At 47.7% G+C, this 22,014-nt stretch overlaps 8 protein-coding genes across 8 annotated transcripts; 5 read left to right on the top strand and 3 right to left on the bottom strand.

Moving 5' to 3' along the window:
- Nucleotides 1-68: 68 nt before the first annotated feature.
- BC939DRAFT_437899 (uncharacterized protein) lies at nucleotides 69-3,595 on the top strand. Its single transcript, XM_051553755.1, has 11 exons — nucleotides 69-482; nucleotides 562-657; nucleotides 763-843; nucleotides 940-1,218; nucleotides 1,332-1,409; nucleotides 1,521-1,879; nucleotides 2,050-2,145; nucleotides 2,244-2,597; nucleotides 2,708-2,809; nucleotides 2,914-3,124; nucleotides 3,229-3,595. The coding sequence occupies exons 1-11, from the start codon at nucleotides 378-380 to the stop codon at nucleotides 3,400-3,402; spliced, it is 1,935 nt and encodes a 644-aa protein (XP_051416679.1). The 5' UTR covers nucleotides 69-377; the 3' UTR covers nucleotides 3,403-3,595.
- A 1,336-nt stretch (nucleotides 3,596-4,931) lies between these two features.
- On the top strand, nucleotides 4,932-5,975 carry BC939DRAFT_437895 (uncharacterized protein). Its single transcript, XM_051553754.1, has 3 exons — nucleotides 4,932-5,187; nucleotides 5,371-5,471; nucleotides 5,668-5,975. The coding sequence occupies exons 1-3, from the start codon at nucleotides 5,145-5,147 to the stop codon at nucleotides 5,731-5,733; spliced, it is 210 nt and encodes a 69-aa protein (XP_051416678.1). The 5' UTR covers nucleotides 4,932-5,144; the 3' UTR covers nucleotides 5,734-5,975.
- Nucleotides 5,976-6,859: 884 nt separating this feature from the next.
- Nucleotides 6,860-9,158, top strand: BC939DRAFT_222888 (major facilitator superfamily domain-containing protein). Its single transcript, XM_051550798.1, has 4 exons — nucleotides 6,860-7,552; nucleotides 7,680-7,718; nucleotides 7,826-8,195; nucleotides 8,330-9,158. The coding sequence occupies exons 1-4, from the start codon at nucleotides 6,959-6,961 to the stop codon at nucleotides 8,869-8,871; spliced, it is 1,545 nt and encodes a 514-aa protein (XP_051416677.1). The 5' UTR covers nucleotides 6,860-6,958; the 3' UTR covers nucleotides 8,872-9,158.
- A 1-nt stretch (nucleotide 9,159) lies between these two features.
- Nucleotides 9,160-11,594, bottom strand: BC939DRAFT_222843 (uncharacterized protein). Its single transcript, XM_051550797.1, has 3 exons — nucleotides 11,037-11,594; nucleotides 10,191-10,739; nucleotides 9,160-10,091 (listed from the first exon to the last, which is right to left on the bottom strand). Exons 1-3 carry the CDS (start codon nucleotides 11,310-11,312, stop codon nucleotides 9,327-9,329), a joined length of 1,590 nt encoding a protein of 529 aa, XP_051416676.1. The 5' UTR covers nucleotides 11,313-11,594; the 3' UTR covers nucleotides 9,160-9,326.
- A 4,500-nt stretch (nucleotides 11,595-16,094) lies between these two features.
- Nucleotides 16,095-16,883, top strand: BC939DRAFT_437883 (uncharacterized protein). The gene has a single exon (XM_051553753.1). It carries the CDS (start codon nucleotides 16,189-16,191, stop codon nucleotides 16,831-16,833), a length of 645 nt encoding a protein of 214 aa, XP_051416675.1. The 5' UTR covers nucleotides 16,095-16,188; the 3' UTR covers nucleotides 16,834-16,883.
- Nucleotides 16,884-16,904: 21 nt separating this feature from the next.
- Nucleotides 16,905-18,557, bottom strand: BC939DRAFT_437881 (uncharacterized protein). The gene has a single exon (XM_051553752.1). The coding sequence runs from the start codon at nucleotides 18,505-18,507 to the stop codon at nucleotides 17,230-17,232; it is 1,278 nt and encodes a 425-aa protein (XP_051416674.1). The 5' UTR covers nucleotides 18,508-18,557; the 3' UTR covers nucleotides 16,905-17,229.
- A 1,031-nt stretch (nucleotides 18,558-19,588) lies between these two features.
- Nucleotides 19,589-20,297, top strand: BC939DRAFT_437878 (ankyrin repeat-containing domain protein). The gene is made up of 2 exons (XM_051553751.1): nucleotides 19,589-19,794; nucleotides 19,931-20,297. Exons 1-2 carry the CDS (start codon nucleotides 19,664-19,666, stop codon nucleotides 20,085-20,087), a joined length of 288 nt encoding a protein of 95 aa, XP_051416673.1. The 5' UTR covers nucleotides 19,589-19,663; the 3' UTR covers nucleotides 20,088-20,297.
- Nucleotides 20,298-21,232: 935 nt separating this feature from the next.
- BC939DRAFT_437876 (uncharacterized protein) lies at nucleotides 21,233-21,969 on the bottom strand. The gene has a single exon (XM_051553750.1). The coding sequence runs from the start codon at nucleotides 21,894-21,896 to the stop codon at nucleotides 21,486-21,488; it is 411 nt and encodes a 136-aa protein (XP_051416672.1). The 5' UTR covers nucleotides 21,897-21,969; the 3' UTR covers nucleotides 21,233-21,485.
- Between the last annotated feature and the right edge of the window lie 45 nt (nucleotides 21,970-22,014).

The following is a 22,014-nucleotide window of genomic DNA, read 5'->3' as shown; positions in this document are numbered from 1 at the left end:
GCATCCCAAGGCGCATATCTTACTGTCCCCAGGCCGCTCACCATTGACGCGTAATAATGCCGTTGAAATTCACATCTGTAGCAAGCAACTGAAAGCTTAAATATGCAGCAATGAGTATCGTTGCGAATGGCATCTGCATATCCTATATCCACGCTGTTATTGCTTCAATGATCCGTTGAATGTATTTGCTCCTCACGCGTCTAGACAATGCCGACAGTGGTGGTCGCTGTTTGCGTGTGTCACACTGAGATGTGGCTGACTGCAATGTCGTAAAATAGCACTCAAAAGGTCCCACAAGCGAGGCAAGCTTCCACTATCACTTCTCTCACCGCCTCTCTCACCTCCTCTCTCATAAACACTCGCCTCATCAAGCAATCATGGATCCCGATGATCTGAGTGCCCAGCAATGGCAGAACTCCTTCTCTGCTAATGCAGAACCTGAGCCTCAGCCTCAGCCTTCGGATTGCAACGACTATTGGTTTGTAAGTTCTCCATAAGGCTCTTCAATATATACTTGAGTCATTTATTACGCGTGCATGCTCACCAGGCCCTCAACAATAGATCCCAACCTATGCGGACACGAAAGTTCTTGAGGAAAGGCTGGAGACATTTGCTCATGACACTGGAGCTCATATGACGTTCAACAAAAAGCAGGAGGTACAGATATGTGGACATGCGATTATGGTTTTGATTGAATCACGGCGCCTCTTATCACCGTGTTCATTGATCTGGATTTGCTCCGTCTGTTTGGTTCGACTTTAGAGAATCGAGCTATGGGGCCAGACATCCTGCATTCAAAGAGCCAAGTCGTCGCTGGATCAATTTGCCGCATTTTACCAAGACGTATGTGTAGCTACGGATGTCAGACCTGGTTATTACAAATGTGGTACAGAACAGCCGATTAACGAGGGTATTTTATATGGTGCGCTTTTCATTTAGCTGCATGAAACCAAACAAAAGATGACAAAGACGAGGGGCTGGGCCAAACCAGATCGAGAACTAACAGCGGCCGAAAAGAGAAAGAAGGAACGGGAAGATCGACGTAGGCTGGAGAGCCAGAGATATCTGGGACGACCGACAGAAGAATGTACGTATCAGCACCGCCTCAATTGGCCCAAGGATCTGCCCGCATTCCGCCTTCTCGGTGGAAACCTGCAGTTGCTGGACGCTCTGAGGACAGAATGCAAGTCCTTTATCTGGATGGATCAGCCAGAAATGGTAAGAGGATGTCGCCCTTTATTATTGCATCGCCAATTCCGACCGCATGCATTAACATCGAACACATGCAACAGTCGTATTAATAATATGCTATCTGTTTCTGACTCCTATAGGTTCTCTATGTCTATGGAAATGATTACCACTCTACCTTTACAGCAATGACAAGGATAAAGAACTATATTCTCAAGAGGGTAAGAGGTTTTCTTTAATGAACAGGAGCGACCAAGGTACATCAACTCCGATGAATGGACATTGCTGTCTCGATTGATGATTGAACGGAGTGTTTCCCTATACCGACTTAGAAAAGAGCACCGTTCGACAACGTCTGTCATATTCTGGAGAAGCCTTCAAAGCTGGTCGAGATGCACATGGTCAATGCTTCGCCAATGCCTTACCTTGGCGTGCCTCTTCAGCACACTGTGCCTGCCAAACAGGGGGCTCCACATTCCCAGGGAGCTAGCAATGCGAGCGTTTTTATCAGAGCTAAAGAGGTTGCGGCGTTTGAAAACTTACACGAATTCGACCTCAGTATGGCTTCTATTGAGAAAGGAGGAGAAGTGAAGGATCGAGCACCCCCCGGTGCCGTACCGCAAAAGGCAGGAGAGGTTGCTGCCGTGAGGAGGAACGACGCCTACATTAACTCGTTGAAGTATACTGAGAGGTAACCAGTCTTGACATAGATCTTACATTGTCATTCCATTCGTCGTGTATCATACCACTAACAAGCAATGACTTCTTCCCTTTTTATTTTTATTTTTATTTTTATTTTTATTTTTATTTTTATTTTTGTTTTATTTTATTTTATTTTTTTGCAATGTGCAAACACGGTAGCATGACGGAAAGAAACATTGAGCGCATTCGTAACGCACTTGAAGACTCTCTCAACCAAGTCCAGCTGTTGGATGGCGAGATCAAAATGCGGATCCGGTACGATGATATCAGTGCATACGCTGTGCTACCGTCCCTTGCTCTTACTGCGTGTTGAAGGGATGCTGACAACCGTTTACAATCTCACAATCTTACAGGATCGGTCAGATCAGTCTGCAAGAGTACCCCAGGGGATCCGTTTGGGAAATTAAGGAGATGGACGCCAGTGTTATTCGTGATCCTCGCTTGAAGACAGAGTTCAGCCCGTTTTTTACCAAGTCCTCCGAATCGTTCTCAGCGCTGGTGAAAAAACTAACGCCTCCGCATCTCCAAGATCACATCGTGCCGCCTGACGTGATTTGGTCGCTTGGGGTTCTGAAGAGAGCAGAGGACACCAATATTCCTATTAACGTCCAGCTGGATGTGACATTCAGGGAAAAAACGGTCTCTCTCTGGAATGCGCTTGTACAAAAGACGACTCCTTTGGATATCAGGGTCATTTCCTCTGAGAGGTAAGCTTCACCACCTGCGCACGTTTGGAAGGGTCGAGGATGTTGTGGACTCGTCTGTATATGCTTGACTGATATCGATGCTTTAAATGCCCTCTACGTACCACCCATAGGTTGTTCTCCTGGGCCTGGACGCTTTCAAGTGCGAGACGACTGGAGGGTGACAAGTTTTCGCCAGAGGGGGTTTTCGTTCACAGGCTGTCGTTAGAACCGAAGTATTTCAACAGGACCATGGTTTCAATGAAGTCTTGCTCTTTTCAATCCTTGAAGCTGGACTAACTTCATGACATCTTTACTCGTTTTTTCTGCAATATCATAGAAACAAGGGAGACGAACCGACGCTCGTATTCGCCAATACGAAGGACGTCCAACTGAGATACATCCGACGCGAAAAGAAGAGAGTGTTCGTTGACGATCCTTGGGTAATTGAATTAGTCGAGGAAGCATTCTGGACTCTTCAAGCCCCATACATGCCTTATCAGGCTGTGACACTGAGTTTCCCCGCAGACCAAGTCTTGTACTCTGTCTCTGTAAGTTGGCCATCGGAGAAACGCTTGGGAATTGATGGATGAAAGAGTAAGACGCTAAAGATGTTTTAATCTGTCATCTATCTGACCTACACAAAACACTATAGATGTACAGGGATTCTTGGGTGAACAGGTTCAGCGAAAATCCTCATCTCAGCTTGGGACAAGTCCCGACGTGGGACCCCGAAGACTTTTTCAAGTACGACGAGGCCATCGACAAAACAATGGATGAAGTCCACAGGATTCGGGACAAGATCGAGACCCTATTCGCAGAGTTCTGAGCTATCCATCACGATGGTGATAATGCCCTACAAAAGCAACCCAGCCGAGTTTGCAATCGCACAAAATTTCATGCATGCCGAAGTGTATCGCCTTCTTGAACCAACTCTCGTTTCCGGTGTACCCGTAAAGATGCGAACAGCATGAGAATACATAATAAAAGAATGAGCGGTTCGTGTGAACAAAAAAATGGCACAGAGTCTATCGACGGCGGGCCTGGTCAGCCAGCCAACGTGGTCAAGAGCCCGTTTCTTGCTGCAAGGCATTAGGTTACTGCTGCAAAAAAAAAAAAAAAAAAAAATCATTACGCGTAGAGGAAGACTTTGGAATAACGACATCTCAAGAGAAAGACGGCTGGTTGGTTGGTTGATTAGTCGGTTGACGGGGCGGGAAGGTTCTTTTACCGATGCTGAACCTTCGAATGGATGGATGGTATACATTGGGGCATCAACTTCATCAGCAAACACGAGAAAACGAGAACTGAGGTCGAGAGAGCAGCGTGCATGATGAGGATGATGGCCTACTTCAAGTTGCCCTAGGATATTGATAATGATGCTCATACCTCTATTCCTTCTTGTAGCTCCTGTATTCCTCTGCTCTGCCTTGTAGAGATGTAGCCTACGTGTGCTTCATTTCCACAATTGTCCTTGCTCCACAGACTCTTTTGTCTGGGTGTGCACAAATTGCAAAGAGGTTTCTGCATATATTCTTTTTTTTTTTTTATTCACACTCAATAAGAAGTTCGCGCCTCAACGTCTTTCTGCTCTCTTTCTCTTTTCTATTTTGTCCTTCTGAGGATGTATATCAGTGGCTGCAAGTGAAGGTTTAACACACCTACAGGCTTTCCAAGAGGATGAGGGGCATGAAGCCAGGGCAAAGAGAAGAAAACGGGATGACATTCCTAGTCAAAGAAGAGCACTACTGTCCTATTCCTTCATATTCAACAAACAAATCAAATGGACAGGCAAGAAAAATAATAAGGGCAGCCCACCATTCACACAATTTATATACATCCCTATCCAAACAACAAATGGTTCAATACTAAGGACACACAAGAGGGAGAAAAAAAAACGCTTAAGTGTGTGTACATTCGGGTATATTGGTTGAACAAGTTACACCACTGATGGGCACTTTGATTATGATTGCGAGAAACAGAAGAGAGAGAGGGTGAGACGGAGAGTGCGAGGGATGGGCAGGGCAAGTGCAGTGTAGAGACACATTGGTCTTTATGTCTGGCATCTACTTCCAATACAAGCCTGCCTGGGAGAGGGAAGGACGGGAAGCGAGGGCTGACTACGAACCAGAATTCGTTCACGGCGCCAGTTGTCCGAGGATGCACTATAGAAGGGAGGGGAGGGGGAAGTGGACTAGAGAATGGATGGGTGAATGGGTTGCTTTGTTTTTGTTTCTTTGCCGGTGCCTTTTAGTTTTCGCATATTGAATATCGCTGATTATGATAGGTAGGAGGGCACTCCCCACCGGACAGCTCAACCAAGAGCCAGTCAAAAATATGATAGGACAACATCCTCGGCCCACACCACTCAGTCGGGCCTCACATATACCACCACTATTCCCTCACATTCCCTTTTCTTTTTCTTCTTTCTTCCTCCTTACCCACCCACACTCCTCCTCCCGCCCCACCGACACGCCCCCTCACCCTTCCCATTCCTCATCTCTTTTCTTCATCGTCTGCTCTCTCTCCCATCTCCCTGTCCCTCATTCAAAAGAAAAAATAAAAAACACTATGCCAAAGGTCAAGGCCACAAGTGTCCCCTCTAAGAAGGCTGGTAAGCTATCCATTACCGGGATCCCAACTAATTCTTCTCGCGTCTGTAGCCATCATGTCTGCCGTCCTTCGATTTTTTTTTCTTTTTCTTTTTTCTGCTTACATTTCGGCTATCGTCCAGCCACGAGAACGCGCCACTAACATTATCCAAACTCTTCCACAATACCGTTCCCTATATTTATAGCCGCGGTTGATCCACCAAAGAAGAAGATGTCAGCCTACAACACTTTCATGAAGGAAGAGCTTCCCAAGTACAAGGCTAAGCACGCAGGCGTCGAGCACAAGGTACGCGTCGCGCAGTAACCCACTTGAGAAAAATGCGACTGAACTTTATTCGGCTCGTCCAATTGCTTCATTTTCAAGGACCATGGGGAAACGCTTCTGTTTGTCAGCACGGGATACCAATGAGCTTGCGAGGATGTAGACATTAACTTGTTCAACTAATATGGCTGTTTGAATGTCTTTTGCAACAAATTTGTAGGAGGCCTTCAAGCAGGTTGCTATCATGTGGAAGAACTCGCCGCAGAACCCCAAGCGTGCTCAATAAGCACAGTGGACATGATAGGCGTGCGGTCTTGGACGATCAAACATAGTCGCTCCATGAGACCGTACTCCCTCTGCTGCGACTATTTGTAGCAGCAACAACCCCTCCCTTTTTTTCGCTCTGTTTATTACTGTCTCTACCCTCCCCATCCGCAGTTGCTTGTAATTTCTTCAAGGCCGAAAAGGTCCTGATTTCCTTACCCAAAGGAAACAAAGTTGGCAACGCAATAAATATATGTACGATAATCTCATTTCATTTTGATGGGCGTCATTGTCCGTCGGTGTCGATGGATGTTAAATGCATTCCCAGGAGGCAGCATAGCATGTTTGCTTATGCTCTCTAATCAATGCAGCGCGCGAGGAATGGCTCGTGCTGGTTTGGTGGCAACGGTCTGTTTTAACACGACGCGTGACGCAATCGTCCGCGGTAGACTGGACCCTGAACTTGGCCATTGGAATCTACGGGCGCGGAGATTGGCGAACCACGCGACCGTGCTATTTTCCTGCGAGGAGATACATGAAGTAGGCGCCGGTTTTAAACTTCCCTTGCATCGAGTTCCCCGCTTTTCGGGAATCGTTTAAGGTTTTATTTTTCTCGGGCCTATCGCTCGATAAGTGACTCCACCTTCTTTTTGTCTGTCCCCTAGACTACAGAGACGTAGGATTCTTTTTTGTCTTTTCCGGCTGCGCTCTGGCTGTCACCCAGAAAGCGGGCTGGCTGGGGAGGGCCTTAGTCCCAAATGGAGATTGACAAAAGAAGAGGGCACCAGCTCATGTTTGTGATCCTCAGCTTCAGAATAAGAAATTTTAAGGTGGATCATGGATCGGATGCCGAACAACCTACCCATTTTCTTGTGCATGTTTGTTTTCCAGTGCGAAGAGGTTTAGGCCACTTTCCTTTGTTTTTTCCTTTTTTTCTGTGCGATTGCTTCCTTATTCAGCGCAACAGCGAAATGGTCTAGCATAGGCCCGATCCCTTTAAAAAGGTGGGCGGAGGTGTTCTGTTTCTTCATTCTGCTCATTCTGCTCATTCCTCCTTCTCCATCTCCCCTCTTCGATTTTTGCTCTGTACTATGCACCTGTGATACAATTCACCACCAATATCGTGCCGCTCACAATCATCACCACACAGCCCAACCGGCATCAAGTTCTGCTCACCTTAAACTCATACACTCCTGAGATCTCGCTTTGACGATTTTGATCCGAGAGGAATTGTCCGATACACCGCCATGTCCGTCGAGAGAAAATCAACCGATTGCGACATCCTACAAATTCAGGGGGAGCAGAACCACCACCACCAACAACCGCAATTAAATCACCAAGCACCTCAGAATCCGTCCGAAAAACCCCACAACTCCTTCTCTTCCCCTACTTCTGAAAAACCTCATCGGCCATCCTCAGCTTCTGCAGCATCCGCCTCCTCCACGGCCGTAGAAGCCATCGAGTCTGAGATCGTCACTGCCGCACCGGCCGCACCGGCCACGGATCCTGAACAAGAGCCTGGTCTCGAAAAAACCGTGTCGTTCATTGCCCCGCCTGATGGTGGGTACGGCTGGGTGGTGGTCGGAGCCTGCTTCCTGAACAATTTTTCGATGCTCGGGGTTATGTTCTCCTGGGGAATCTTTCAGCAACTTTACACAAAAGAGATCTTCCCGGGCCAGGTATCCGCAGTGTCGTGGATCGGGACTCTGGCATTTGGATTTATGTATATTGTCGGGGGGGTGTTCTCCTTGTTTGCGGCAAGGATTGGATATAGAAAGATGATCCTCACGGGATCCGTCCTGGTCGCGGGGGGCTGCGTCGCTGCTTCATTTGCGACTGAGGTAAGAGATTCTGTCTACTTTTTTTTTTTTTTTTTTTACTATCCAACATGGTGCTGGAAGGCGTTCTGATCCGGTTTTCGCTAATCGAATGGCATCTGTGCCCGGGCTGCTTATTTTATGAGTTTAGGTATGGCATTTGTATCTGAGCCAAGGAATTCTCTATGGAGTAAGCTACCCTTGTCTAAATCTTTTTATCAAACAAGATTCATAAAGGCTGTTTCTAGAATCTGTAGTCTCATCCTAAAACTTTTTTATAATTTGTCATTTCAATAGCTCGGTGCTGCGATGGCCAACCCTTGCATCCTCGCTGCACCCTCGCAATGGTTTGTCGCCCGTCGCGGCATGGCTTCTGGGATCGGAATCTCCGGATCTGGTGTCGGTGGGTTAGTCTTTTCGGTCTTGATCCAGAAACTAAACGCGTCGATCGGTCATCGGTGGTGTCTTCGTGTCCTGGCCATCATCGTCTGGTGCTCCATGGTCACCTCCGCACTGTTGATCCGACAATTCTCAACCACAGGAAACAGGGCTGTGAATGTGTCGATGAAGGATCTAGAGACGATGAAACGGCCGGCCTTCTTGATCATGATCTCGGGGGTGTTGTTGACTTCCTTTGGGTACTTTGCACCGCTCAACTTGCTGCCTTGTAGGTGGACCCTGGTATTTTTTATTTTTTTTTGAATAATTGGGTCCGACAGAGGCGTTGGCATCAAAACTATGTTACTGACCTCAGTTTGAACACTTTTATTTTATATTTGACAACACGCATAATATGAACAGCCTACGCAGTCGACCACAGTCTCTCTCAGGGCCAGGGCGCGATGCTCAACTCGTTCCTGAACGGCGCCTCGTTCTTTGGTCGCTTCGCTGGCGGTGTCTTTGGTGATCGCTTCGGACTCATTAATCTGATGCTCTTTTGTGTCCTTGCCAGTTCTCTTACAACTCTCCTCGTCTGGATGTTTGCCTCATCGCTTCCAGTCTTGCTCGTTTATGTGATCCTCTATGGCCTCTTGGGTGGAGGCTTCATCTCCTTGCTGGCCCCTGTCCTCGCAGAACAGTTTGGCATGGGATCGTTGACCATCTTGGTCGGTGTCACCTTTGGTGTCAACGGACTTGGATCCCTCACTGGGACGCCCATCGCAGCGGCGATTATGGCGAGCATGAGTGGAGGACAAGGAGGTGCGGGAGGTAATGGGGTTGGTGATCTAAATGTGTATAAGGGGGCGATTGGGTTCATTGGCGGGACCATGGCTGCGGGCGCGGTCGTGATGTTTTATTTGAAGTGCAAGGTTGGTGGCAAGCACAGAACCGTCGCCACATAAAATAGATCGTATGCCCATATCTACAACCCATACTACCACTAGCTACTGTAATAATCAAAATAATATAATCATCATCATCATAGACAGGAATGAGTGAGATCGGAGGATTGTCCTCTGTTCTCGATATCGTGCTTTTCACGCGCCTGTTTGTGTGGGGTTTGTTTATCTATTGACAAAGAGAGAGAAAGAATGTTGCGACAGACATACACGGACGCTGCGAGTAAAGTCCTCAAAAAACAACCATCCATGAAAAAAAAAAAAGGGGAGAGGATTATATCCGCAGCGATTAGAGTGTAATAGTATAGTGGCATGGTCTTAATAATGTACAATGTTATTATAATAATACGCGTAAAGGGAATTAAAAGAATGGTTGCCGTTATAGAATCTGGAGCGATCGATACGTAGAACGAAGAGGAAGAAGCGGCACATGGCAACTTTCGGCCCTATGGCTGTTTTTACATGTCGACATTGATATCCACCCATCTTGCCCCGCAGTCTGACCCTGCCGGCCGAATATCATATGTGGTCTGGTGCGTAATGACTGCCGGCTGTGGTTGTTGTGGCAGCATTGTATACGCGACGTGATGGGCGGAAACATTCGACCCCGTCCTCTGATGGTGACCCGACGCATATTGGGAGAACATGGATGTTACAGTATGACCGATATGACGACCGGTTTGCATCTGATGAGGGACGACTTGCTGACTTGAGCGCGGCTGTACTGGCTGCTGTTGATGTTGTGGGTGTGGTTGGTGGATCTGCTGTTGCTGCTGCTGTGTCTGGTGACTATGATGGTGCTGCGCTTGCTGCTGCGGTGGTTGCTGATGTGGCTGTGGCTGTGGCTGTGGCTGTGGCTGTGGCTGTGGCTGTGGCGGTGGTTGAGGGTGGGTCTGTTGAGTAGCATAGCCAGCATTGCTATATGCGGGTTGGGCTTCTGCTGAGTTATTGCTAGGTGTGCTCTGCTGGGTAGGGAACGTCGTTGGGATAGGTGAAGGTGGCTGCCACAGCATGTTAGAGAGCGTCCAAAGAGGGTCCGAGCACTCTGTTGTCGAGATCGGCTGAATTAGCGCCCTTCCGCCATTGTCGACCCACTCCTTGACCACGATGCTGGCTTGTGAGAAACGCGAGCGGGCGTACTTCTCATGCACGGTCTTGGACACGTTCGTCAAGCTGTTGTCGAGATATTGAATACACGTAAACACATTGGGATCATTGGGAACCTAGGAACACCGGCATTCGTCAAGTTGAATAACTTTGTTAGCGCAAGAAAGCTCGTCAAAATTGCCAGAAAGCTGTGTCTTCAAGGAACAAGGACGTACCATACTCTGCTTTCGGCAGATGTTGCGGGCCAAGAACAAAGCACTGGCAGCAATAGTCGAAGAGCCGAAGGAGAGGAAGCATCTCTGGAACATGGTTAGCTCCATCAAGAACTGAGCCACGTGTCGCAGAACTTGGTCGTCCTCCCCAGGCATCTCTAGATCCTTCTTTAAAAAGGCTTCGGCTGTTGGATGTCCCAACCCGTAATCCAGTGTCTTCAGGATATGTCTCTCCATTGTAATGAAAGCCGCCTCGTCATATGTGTTGCTGCATAGCTTGCATAATTGCGAAACTGAAGGAAGCTTGTCTTTTGAATCTTCGTACTTGCTGCTAATCCAGAGCGAGGTCATGCCAACAAGCTGATAATGCTTTTTGTAAACGACACGCTTGGAGAGATAACGATCCATCATGTTCATTGCCAGATACAATGTCTCGGGCTGGAGGTTGAAGTGGTTGTGGATCTCGATCAAAAAGTCGACCAACAGCGGTCTCAGATCCCAAGTGAGCTCTGGCTGTAGATCCATGTGTTCAGGAACAGCCATGGTCTCCTTCTGATGTCGATATCATAAGGCGACCCATCCAGAGGGATACATTGTAAGATAGTCATAGAGAGAGTGAGAAAAAAAATACCAAGCAATAGTCAGAAGGCATTCACATACGTCTTCGTGCATGAGAATACTACAAATCAACAGCTGCAGGGTGTATTTCTGAAGGATGGGGAAATAAGGGGTGCAAACAAAGGAGTGGAAGTGGTCATACCACGCAGTGCGCGTGCCATGGTACAGAGAAGAAGTGGGATTGTGAAACAAGCGTACAACGGCGATCACAGGTCAGAAAACCAAACATACCTCCATTTGCTTCATATATTGGAAGATCTCCTCCTTATATTCGAGCTCCAACAGGTTGTCGGTCTCGTCCTTGGCCCAACCAACAGTGCTTGTCATGGCATTGCTGACCAATGACGGGAGCACTGGGGGGGCATTCGCTGGTGCACTGTTTAGTGTTGGTCGCGTCGCTCTGGAAGCATGGTGGCCCTTCGTAGGCGATGAGTGTGCGGTGACGGGCTTCTTCTTCATTGTCATAACTAATCCCTGGTGGGAATCAATCCGGACGATGCCATTCATCGTTGTGTGTGTGAGCGTGTGTGTAGGTGAAGGGCGTGAAAGATGGGTGTGTACCTGTGTACGAAAACGTGCTGGTTACGTGGGGATGTGTTCAGAACAGTTCAGAATGATACCAATATGCCTTTGGGTAGAAAGCAGCGCAAGAAATGGATTGGCGAGAGAAGAGGCGGAGGGACAGAAAGCGGGGTCGCTAAGAGATCTTTGCACGCAGCGTCAATCCAGCCGTGGGATAGTACTAATCGTTCTCAACAAGTGGGATCCAAGAGTCCTCGGATGACCTTTGGCACTGGACGGTAGTACCAGAAAGAGGATAGGGACAAGGAAAACAGGATCCGGGACAGGAGAGAAAGATAGAGAGAGGGGGGAGGGAGAGAGGGTTAGTTTTCACTCGTTTAACCATGGATCCACAAGTCATTCACGGGAGTGGTATAAAACACCATTCTTTCCGTAAAAGTGGATAAACTCAAAGTGGATTGGATGGATTTCAGGAGAAGATGAGATTTCCGTAGGATGTATTTGTATGAAAGGAGAAGGGCAAGGAGGGGCAGAAAGATGCCAAAGGCGAGCACAAAGATAGAGAGATACTGACAGAGAGATAGAATGAGAGCGAGCGAGCGAGAGAAGCAGTAGGAGATGCGCGTCGCCAAAGGCTATGTCCTGTCCTTTTTTGGACGGGCCAATGACGAGGTGGGGAGGTATCATGGAGCCAGGGACGTCCTCCAAAGGGGCCACCCAATGGGAACACAGAGATGTACACGGCCCAAGCTATTGATGAGATGGGATTGGATGTATGGGTGCCTTCGTGTCTCGTTTGGCCACCAATCATACAATAATAGCGAGTTGCCCTGTGCGCCAGTGTAACACACGAACCAAGGCTGGTACCACCATGTCACATACATTCTGAGGATGGAGTACAAAGTCGCGCACAGGGGTGAGATCTGGATTGCCTGGGATATTCGGTAAGGGAAGGCAAGGGTATGATGGAAGAGTATAGGTTGTAAAGTAAAGGCCTAAGAATGGAAGGAAGTGTTCGTGCTCAAAGAGTGGTCCTGCTTTGCCGAGGATGAGAATAAGGATGAAGATGGGAAGAAGAGGAGGAGAGAGGATGGTGAAGGAAGGGAGGAAAAGGACGAAGAGAAAAGAGTGTGGTGAAAGAGCGCACTGAAGTAAATATAAATAAGAAGTGAAGAGAGCACGAAGAAGAGTACGCATCGAGGTTCGACCAGGTTCTGGCTGTATTTGCAGGACAGCGCCTAAAAGGGGCTTCGTTGAATGAATACAACAGATGAACAGGAGCTGCTTCTGCTGTTGCTTTTTTGCTTTTACTGGCAGGACAGAGAATGACAGGAAGCTGAGCCAGCTGGGCCGTGATACCGCCACTATCTCTCTGCAGCAGAATGGGTCGAAGGAGGATGGGCGACAGGGGGGATACGTGCAATGCTCTGCACATCATTTCACCTCTCTTTCTTTCCGTCTGCGGCAGCGCCTATGCAGATTATCCGAGTCATACAGGACGCATCCTTGTTCTTTGGTCATTCAACAAATGTTTCGGAATCATGCTCATTAGAACTGCCAGGTGGTCGAACACTTTGATGAATGGGTTTACATGGCATATGTGTAAATGTGATGTTACAGATAAGGTGTATAGGTGTAAAGAAGGACATTGGCTCATCTCTCAAAACGCGCTCGTGCAATGTAGTACAGTGCACTTTGATAATTGTAAGAGCAGAAGCAGAAAAAGATAGAGGCGGGGTTGATGTGGTCGACCCAGGAACAGGACACGCAAAGCAAAGAACGAAATCATCGATGCTTCTCGGGTCAGATTTGGATTGCCGTATTTTTCCTCGACATGTTGTGGAGCACGCATATTTGCAAGAGTACTCGCTGTGATACAATGGGGTGCGATATCATATACTGAATAGAACTGAATTGGACTGAGTTGAAATGAATGGTGTTTAAGAGGCAGGAAAAGAATATAGTGAAGTATTTGGGGGGGGAAAGACAGAGAGGGAGACAAGGAGGAGTAAGGAGACAGAATGAGTGAGCAAAAAATCAAAGGAGAGACAGGGGGAGGGGGAACAAAAAAATGGGAGAGGAGGAGGATGAGGGCGGGGGGGGAAGCGTATGTGTAGACGCGTGCGGAAGGTAGGGATGGTTTGTCCTGTCCAACATGCCAATGCATGACAAAAACACTTTAGGCACAGACTCAATTCAGTCCCGCTCTCCCAGCATAATCAACAAAGAAGCACCACCGGCTAGTACTGTCCTAGCCTATTTCCCACTCTCTCACGGTCTGTCTCGTGCTTTAGCTGCCGTAAGCGACCCACAATATCGACTCTTCCAGGTTGACTGAACAACGCGCATGAGCACTAAGGCGATAGACCGTAAGTTAGGTCATCACGAAGCACAAGGCACGGGTACTCTCATGTTCGATAACACAATAACGCATTCGTTTGTATCCTCATTCAAAATAATAGACCTGACGACCTGGGTCAAGGCGTAAGTTGTGACCAGACTATACAGATGCTTCGACGCGTCTTGATCGTGATAGGGAACCTTTTACTCACCTTCTGTTGGTGTGCCTTGTAGGCAGGTGGTATGCCGATAGGCTAGTGGAAATGCAAATTAGATTAAGGGCGGATATTGGTTCCAAGGGTATCGGAACGTCAAGTGTTGTGGGGCTAACGTACTGAAGGAAGGAAAAGGGATCAGGTGTTGGTGATAAATGTATTACGCGAGTGTAGAACGGGCGGGGGAGGGACAGAAGGGCCAAGAGACAGGGAAAGAAAAAATGTTTAGATGAGTAAGTGGATGCGCAGATACAGACAAAAGACACAAGGGAGAGAGAATGAGAGAGGGAGAGGGGATGCCAACAAGCGTGGAAAACAAGGAACCGCACAGAGTGAAGGGAGCAAGGTATAAGGCAAAGTAAATTAGAGTTTGTAGAGTGGTTAGTCGTTCTGGTTTGACGCGACGGAAGGAATGTGTGTGTTGTATATGGCCTTTGTCATAAAAGGCCAGATAAATGGTCGAAAGTTATTCAAAGGACTGAGTATGGAAAAGGAGTTTAAACTCGATGGGCAGACAAAGGTGAATGAAATAATCCGAGTTGGAGCATAGAATGAGGAGGGAGGAGACAAGATCAATAAGGATCTACATCATATCCGGAAGTGTCCAGCAAGAGGAGCAGTAAAGAGAGTAAAGAATGAAGGATTGAACAGTTTACAAAAATCGCGGTGATATCAGGATAGAAGGTGACAGCAACTAGGGCCGCCCTGGCGGAACTGTACCGCAACACTAAACTCCATTCCACATCCTTCAAAATTACGAATGTGGTTGCCCAGTCTGTCAAAGCTCCTTGGGTTTCCGTATTGATTTGCCTTCAAGCTGCTCCATAGCTCGGCCTGACCTGCGGCTGATCTACTGCACATCGCTCATATTCTTGCTCCAAGATCAATGTTCATACTACAATTGGAATCTGAGTGCACACTTGGTTTACAGGAGATGGGCACGTATAGCCAAAAAAGAAGAGAGAAAAAAAGCCATCGAACGAGGACAAAAGTAGAATTAATTAACTATAGGAAGGACTCTTGCCTTCAAGAGGATGCTCTCTTTCTACATTCGTCATACAGCCTCTGACAGGCGGGCAACGAAGAATACATAATCCTAAAGTGAATTCCTATTTTCACTTCTTGACAGACTGGCAGCCAGCCGGACAGTTTGAAGGGCTCATTCTCATGCAACGACGACATCATTCTCCAAAGCACCGAAGGGTAGACTCGTAGAATTAATGAACGCAGGTAAAAGAAATAGTTGCTTGCTCGCTCATGAGAGACAGCAGTGCAATGATTTTACCTAAGAAAGAGCACTTGTTTGCTTGCTCTTTTCTTTTCATGACCCAGAATTTATCGTAATACCGTATTACATGACCTCCTGGCAATGTAGAGTGACTACATGAGCGGACCCATTCCTTCTGGAAATCAGAACCCTTCATGTAAGGCGCGTACAGATTCTAGGAAGCGGATATTCAGGAGCGAGGAGCACCACCTCAGTAAACCAAGAGTGACATTCATGAGCTTTGTGTTTTCTGGTATTTGACATGGACGATAATGAGCCATGGAGAGGCCGAAATGTTTCACCACTCACGGAATGCTTCAACGATCTGTGAAGACACCTGTTTTGGCAAAGAAATAGCAAAGCTGCGTAACGTTTCTTTTCTTCCTTTTTTTTTTTTTTTTTTTTTTTTTTTTGCAGAGAGGGGCATTAAAATATGAGGATCGGAAGTCGCAGGCGAGCGACATTGCGAGGAGCTGGTTGGTTAGTTTGTCACTTCTAATGGCTTTCTCCGATTAAACCTCAGTTAGCGGTGGCCAAGGGGGTGGGTGAGAATTGGTAGGTTCCTAGGCCAATGCTCCATCACAGAAACAGATATTCTACGTCTTATTTACGTGGAATCTGGGACAGAAGAGTTTTCCGGAAGGTAGAGCTACATCTTCATTCTACCAGACCAGAAAGGAGGTCATCAGCCATACCCCCATACTCCTCCTTCTCACCCTTTTTTCTCTCTTTTGGTTCTCACTGCATGTCTGAAAATATGGCCAGGAGACGAGGAGGACAGGAGTGGGAAGACAGGAAGGGATCTTAAGGAGGCAGCAGTATTTCGTTGTGCGGGCATGTGCGCTTCGGGTACCAGGCAGCGCCCCCGTTCAACCGCTATCTGGTTCCGAGCGTTGAAAAGGCAAGGTCGTCCCTTTTAATACTTTCCATGCTATCCCTCCATTTCTATCTCTTTCACTCTCGTTAACGATCTACTCTCGCACTTCCTGCACTTGTTCACATACACTCAGTTATACCCCTCTCTTACACCACAAAAAAAATGTCTAAACGCCGCCATCAATCCACATATACCTTGCTGTTGTGTCAACGTCTGCTCATCCTTGCTCTTACCCTCCTCGCTACCGTCCTGGTTCTCATCCCAACAGTGCCTGCACAACCACAACTACAACCACCACCGGGGCCTCAACCCGGCGCAGGTGTCAACCCAAGTATAGCTTCTGCAGACTCGAGTGTGCTCGCTGCAACCGCTCCAACCAAGACCCAAGTCCCTGGCAGCAGCCACGCCACAATCACTATATCGAACAATCCGGTCTTTACAGCCATGCCCTTAACCTCTGTCATCTCAACTGTCACTGTCCTCAATGGCACAATTATGACCGTAACAGCGGTCATCACAATCGGCCAAACTGGACAACCTGCTACTCAACAGGCCATCCCAGCAACTAGCACATTACCCAAGGCGCCACAATCCATCTTGGTAGTTCAGTCCACGAGCTATGGTAAGATCCTGCCAGCTGCAGGACCGCCTAATGATCAGATCGAGAGCCATTTCTGGGACCAGTTTGTACCGAGTCCTCAGGGCAAGAAGAAATCTTTGTCAACAGAAACATCGCAGGCATGGACATTTACAATTGGATCTGTCGTCTGCAGTCTGTTGATCGCACTTGAGATGATTCGTCTTTAGAACTAGGTACCTTGCAGTAAATAGCATGAGGTCGTAATAAAATATTCGACGGTTGGTTCATAAAAAGAGCAATTGGTTTTATTTATCAATATCAGCTGCAACCTGTCGTACTATTGAGTATACCGCGCGTTTAATTGCAAGTGTCGCCTAGAAAGGCGTTCAATCGCGATTGCGATCCACGCCGTAAGAGATTGTGCAGGAATGGAAGCCCCTAGAGCCTACATTAGGCTGTTCCAAAAGGGATATCGAAGGTGGACCCTTTGGTTCTCTGATCTTGAAGCTGAAGACGCGGCCACTAATAAATAAATATAAAAAATAAAAATAAAAATTGTAGACAACAGGGAGTTAGCAGAACAACGTAGCCACAGGCAAGTATCACATAGATTGCCAAGTCGCCTACCTGATGCCACCACTCCTGGTGGCTGGTGAATGTTCAACATGAAGACTGGACAGTGGGTTGATCTTGTGTTGATCAGACAGCTGTTCGTGCAAATTGGTTGTTGGGACTCGAGGTCGTGCGACTGAAGGTATTTCTGTATCTGACTTAATCGCAACGGAGGCCTGTCTGTACTTAGTTTCTTCGACTCTTTCTCGGACCATCGTAGGAGCACCCTCGGCTCCGTGAGGAAGGGTATTGTGGTCTTTGAAGCGCATCAGGAACTCACGGTCATAACAGATCATATTTCTTCTTGGCGCGCGTTCGACCACATGTTCGAATTGCATCCACTCCGGAGCTTTCTCGTGAGTCTTCCTCGGTTGGACCTTCCCCACAAGTGCGTTACCTCGCCATGTTGGAATTTTCTGGACTTGAAGGTTGGCAAGAGCGCGTCCCTGCTTGATCAATCCTTGTTTCTGTAAATCTGTCAATGTTGATTTGTTCCACATCGGATCTTTCTTGTCCCGCATCATTCTGGTTCTATCGTCCGTTTCCGGCGTTTTGGGTCCAGATTCTATCCTGTCTGCGCTCTCTGACCGGGGCGGCATGTTAACATTGGATCCAGTATCGAACTTAGTGGCGTACGCATTGACTATTTCTACTGGTGGCGTCAGAGTCTGGCTGGCAATACTCATCAATGGCTTCAGCGTAATAGGGCTCTCGACCTCGACCGCGGCCCTAGCCCACTTGGATCCAGATAAATCGAGTATTGTGTTAAAAGTCCTTTTGAGGCTAATTTGAGACACATCTGCTGATTTCTTGTGGCCTTCGTGAACAGACAACGAGGAGAACTGATCCTGGGGCCTGGATCCTTCTGTGGATGATTTGTCGGGAAAATCTGAGGCAGTGCTCTGAGAGTCCTTGGGTGGCGCGTATGCTGCTGTCTCGTAAACATCAGTTGAAAGACCATTATCGCCATGGTCTTGTGCTGGCTGTGTCGTGGGTGTGGCAGAGATCGCTGGACTGGTCTTCGTGGTAGGATGATCTTGGACCATGACCTGCCCAGCATCAGACAGATCCATCAAATTTGGAGAAGACGGGGGATGAAGGTCGGATTCTTCTTGGGCGGGACCTTCGCTGGAATTCGCGACCTCAGTCTTGGTAGTGACCTTTGTGGTGGCGCGAGACAAGGAGGAGGAAGTGGGAGCGAAAGACTGGTGCCTGGCTTTGTAGAAGGACTCAAGGCTGCTTGAGAGCCTGGAAAAGTCTGCGGCAGTTACTAGCTTGGGGGCGCTCATGGTTGCAAAGGTGGAGCGAGTGACAAGTTGTGGTAAAAAAAGACTGTTGGAAGACAAAAGAAAGGAAGAGCCCTGTGCGACTGGTGGCACAGCGCCAGCAATAACGTACACGCCCATCTTAGAAAATCCACGTATGGACAGTACCCAATTCCTTGGGAACAGCGCAACAACGCGTGTGCAACCTCGCCAAAGTGGAATCCAGCTCTCATTCGCTCCGCTCCTTCATAACCTTCCATTCAAAGACAGCAACCCATTCCTTTCCCCCATTTGCAATGTCGATTCACAACGCAGCGCTCGAGGGCCAGTTTGGGTTGGTGAAGCAATTGGTCGAACAAGACAAGAGTGCGATCACAGCCAAGGATGAAGACGAAAGACAGGCTCTGCACTGGGCCGGTACGCGAAGAAAACCTTTTATTCCTCTTGATCTTGGTCATCGTATCTTTTTGACACGATTCCTATTGAGCCATGCAGATGGGACACGAAAAACAAAACACGTCAATTGACCTGGATTATTCGTTCCAATACATCACATATCCTGGCTGTCGCTTGAAGTCTCGGGAAAGCGACTGGACATTGTGGAGTATCTCGTGGAGCAGGGTGCACCAGTGAATAGCAAGGACGAGGTAAGCTGAAGGCAGGACTCTAATGCAACCAATTGGCCTATCCTAATTATTCTAATCACTGGTTATTCTTATGGCTGCATTATAGGCTGGATGGACGCCGCTTCATATCGCAGGTATCTACAACGTGGAAATCGCTCTTCTGTTTACCTGCCCGGATGAGCAAACGGGCATACTAAGCGTGTCTTTCTCTATTTGATCAACCAGCTTCGGTGGGAAATGCGGAGATCACCTCCTTGCTGTTAAAAAAGCAGGTCGAGGTCAATGCAAAGACGGACTCTGGAACAACGGCTCTGTAAGCCATCGTATTAAGAAATATATCTCATACTGGGAATATGTGCGCTTTACTCAGTCCCTACGTCCTGCTGACTTGTCATATATGTAGGCATTACGCGGCTTCAAAGAACCACATGGAAGTCGCCAGAATTCTTCTCGATAACGGCGCGGACCCTAAACTGGAAGACGACAACAGACAGACGCCGCTGTAAGTTTTATCATTGTTGTAGTTCTATGAGCACATACAGAGGTATCCCATAATGCGTTTTGCTCATGCATTCATTTTATCTAGTCATCGCGCTGCAGTCCGCGGATACACTCCTCTGACAAAGCTGTTGATCGAAAAGGGCTCTCGTCTCAATACTCCTGACTCTGTGAGGAACACACCGTTGTAAGAAAGACTGATCAATCTCATCTCTTCAGGTCAAGCGTTGATCCCTGGTAAGGGGATGCATACATTGCATTGCATTTGCTGCCATATTGCTTACAAACCTTCTCTCTGTCCTCTACCATGGGGTTGATTATAGACACTTAGCATGTCAAGATGAGCACGGCGAGACGGCATTGGCATTGCTCGAGGCAGGGGCAGATCTGGATAGACAGAATGGCGAAGGGCAGACGCCATTCGATTACTGTAGTGAGAATCTGAAGGCGTTTTTGAAGCGTCATGGGTACGAGGCATAGATCAGATGGGCTAATGCTGCTGCTCTCAACCATCGCATCGCCCCCCCAATCCATTGCTGACACTGCCTTCGCTGCCTTTGCTGCTTGTGCACTGACATTGACTGTAGGCGCGACAAAGGCTTGGAATAAATTGTAACAATTTCCTTGACCTCGAACATGCGTGCATGAACAATGTACTATAGAACGAGGAATGTCGACTTGAAGAAAAAGAACGTACATGTACTGAAGTCCATATAGCTAGGCCCAGACTCATCTTAAGGGCCCTTCCCTAATTTCTCTTCTATTCCAGCCAGCTTGGCCAGGCTGGATCGTGCCGGTAGCCGTGCGTGTACGGTTCCAAAAATAAGAAATGGGAAAAGGGTTTTTGAATTCAGCCTACATCATCAGGTCCGCGGGCTGTGATTGGTATGTCTAATTTATGGCCGAGCCCATTAGACTGAATGCTCATGTTGATCTGACCCTGACCCGAATGACCTGCCGCTGCGTCTGGAGGGGGATTTATTCCTTCCCCCCTTCCCCCGTTGCCTCCCAGACTGAGTACCCCTGCAATCGGAGTTTCGGGATTCATGCCAAAATGCCAGGCGAGGTCGGGCATGAGAAACATTGCGGAGGAACGACTTGTGCAGCATAATCTAGCATATATTTGAAAAACCACTATTGATGGGGGCCATTTCAAGTCGAGTATCTATTCTTCTGTACATGTGGCTATCTCAAAAGAGCTCTGCATCCTACAGGTCCATCTTCAGGATGTAGCCCCAACCTAGTCTGAAGTGAAAAAGAGGCCAAACGACAGTTCACTCCCTATGCTGGCTTACTATGGAGATCGCGCTCTCGCAATATGGATTCGGTTCAAGTGCGCGAATATTGCGAATAGTAATAAAAATAAATGTGAATGTTTGTGCCTGAATTGGACCCTGTTCCTGAATATCCTGAATGTCCTGAATGTAAAAATCTGTGTGTAACAAACAAACAGAACAATAAGAGAGACAGCGCGGATGTCCCGGTCTGAACAGCAATTGCATCGCTGCGGATCGTAAGTGTCGGGCCTGAAACATATGTCGATAGATGGCGCCAAGGCAAATGTAGAAAATGAAGGCAGCATAAATGAGCACCTCGCTGTGCAGATCAGCTAGTGGTCGTGATCCATCTAGTCCAGTCCATCCTTATCGTATTTTCCCATCACTTTCTTCTTCGCCTCGCCATCATCTCTTTGTCGTTTTGCCATGCCTGTGTTCTTCGTCTTTTGTTATCTCTTCCCCTTTGTTTGCTGCTTTTGTCCTTCAATTTCCGATCTACCTTGTTTTCTTAAAGCATGTTTGGTATTTGTGTTCAGCTGTTCTTTTTGTCTGTTGTGCACTGCGGCTGAAAGATGCCGATCACGGACCCATTATCGCTTTATCAAAGGATTTGTTTCCGAAGAGGGAAGCGATGCTGCTCTTCATGCGGTTGCTTATGAACGAACGAATGAAGGATTGTCAGCACCACACTATTAGCGTAGTTCCGGCCCCTTTCAGCTTCGCTGACCATCACCGCCATAGCACCATAGCACCATAAGCTATTGAACACTGCAGTGTAAGTAAGCAAGGATTCAACCAGCCAGACTACCGTGGAACCAATCACGACCGCTGTGTATTTCTCCCATGGACCATCTAGCATTGGTACGGGAAGAGAAGCGGCTGTTCTCTCTTTCCTCTCATGTATTTCCCCATAAACAATTACTGAGCTGTAATAAAAAGAATATGATACTACATGCGTGCATATGTGTTTCAAAACGAGGGTATCGACCAGTGAATACTCCACTCGCCGCATTGCACGGGGAAGAATGTAGAGCAAGAGAGGACGATCTCCTTCGCTCGCTCATATTTTTTTAAAATGAAATCCGATATCCGATAGATATCCGATGGCTCGGATATGCATCCTAGACTAT

The sequence above is a fragment of the Gamsiella multidivaricata genome (assembly GCF_025024155.1).
Source record: "Gamsiella multidivaricata strain RSA 2152 chromosome Unknown BC939scaffold_5, whole genome shotgun sequence".
NCBI classification, from domain to species: domain Eukaryota; kingdom Fungi; phylum Mortierellomycota; class Mortierellomycetes; order Mortierellales; family Mortierellaceae; genus Gamsiella; species Gamsiella multidivaricata.
Note: the sequence above shows the minus strand (reverse complement) of the source record. Positions and strands in the feature narration are given on the sequence as shown.

Excerpts from the sequence above, each read along its gene's own strand:
- BC939DRAFT_437895 (XM_051553754.1), top strand. The coding sequence starts at position 5,145 with ATGCCAAAGGTCAAGGCCACAAGTGTCCCCTCTAAGAAGGCTG. Across the intron at positions 5,188-5,370 it reads TGTCCCCTCTAAGAAGGCTG|CCGCGGTTGATCCACCAAAG; the intron begins GTAAGCTATCCA and ends CTATATTTATAG. Across the intron at positions 5,472-5,667 it reads ACGCAGGCGTCGAGCACAAG|GAGGCCTTCAAGCAGGTTGC; the intron begins GTACGCGTCGCG and ends ACAAATTTGTAG.
- BC939DRAFT_437899 (XM_051553755.1), top strand. The coding sequence starts at position 378 with ATGGATCCCGATGATCTGAGTGCCCAGCAATGGCAGAACTCCTTCTCT. Across the intron at positions 483-561 it reads ATTGCAACGACTATTGGTTT|ATCCCAACCTATGCGGACAC; the intron begins GTAAGTTCTCCA and ends CCTCAACAATAG. Across the intron at positions 2,146-2,243 it reads GAGATCAAAATGCGGATCCG|GATCGGTCAGATCAGTCTGC; the intron begins GTACGATGATAT and ends ACAATCTTACAG.
- BC939DRAFT_437881 (XM_051553752.1), bottom strand. The coding sequence starts at position 18,507 with ATGAGCGCCCCCAAGCTAGTAACTGCCGCAGACTTTTCCAGGCTCTCA.
- BC939DRAFT_222888 (XM_051550798.1), top strand. The coding sequence starts at position 6,959 with ATGTCCGTCGAGAGAAAATCAACCGATTGCGACATCCTACAAATTCAG. Across the intron at positions 7,719-7,825 it reads GCCAAGGAATTCTCTATGGA|CTCGGTGCTGCGATGGCCAA; the intron begins GTAAGCTACCCT and ends TCATTTCAATAG. Across the intron at positions 8,196-8,329 it reads ACCGCTCAACTTGCTGCCTT|CCTACGCAGTCGACCACAGT; the intron begins GTAGGTGGACCC and ends TAATATGAACAG.
- BC939DRAFT_437878 (XM_051553751.1), top strand. The coding sequence starts at position 19,664 with ATGCGTTTTGCTCATGCATTCATTTTATCTAGTCATCGCGCTGCAGTC. Across the intron at positions 19,795-19,930 it reads TCTGTGAGGAACACACCGTT|ACACTTAGCATGTCAAGATG; the intron begins GTAAGAAAGACT and ends GGTTGATTATAG.
- BC939DRAFT_222843 (XM_051550797.1), bottom strand. The coding sequence starts at position 11,312 with ATGAATGGCATCGTCCGGATTGATTCCCACCAGGGATTAGTTATGACA. Across the intron at positions 10,740-11,036 it reads AATATATGAAGCAAATGGAG|AAGGAGACCATGGCTGTTCC; the intron begins GTATGTTTGGTT and ends TATCGACATCAG. Across the intron at positions 10,092-10,190 it reads TCTGCCGAAAGCAGAGTATG|GTTCCCAATGATCCCAATGT; the intron begins GTACGTCCTTGT and ends CGGTGTTCCTAG.
- BC939DRAFT_437876 (XM_051553750.1), bottom strand. The coding sequence starts at position 21,896 with ATGCGGCGAGTGGAGTATTCACTGGTCGATACCCTCGTTTTGAAACAC.
- BC939DRAFT_437883 (XM_051553753.1), top strand. The coding sequence starts at position 16,189 with ATGTCTAAACGCCGCCATCAATCCACATATACCTTGCTGTTGTGTCAA.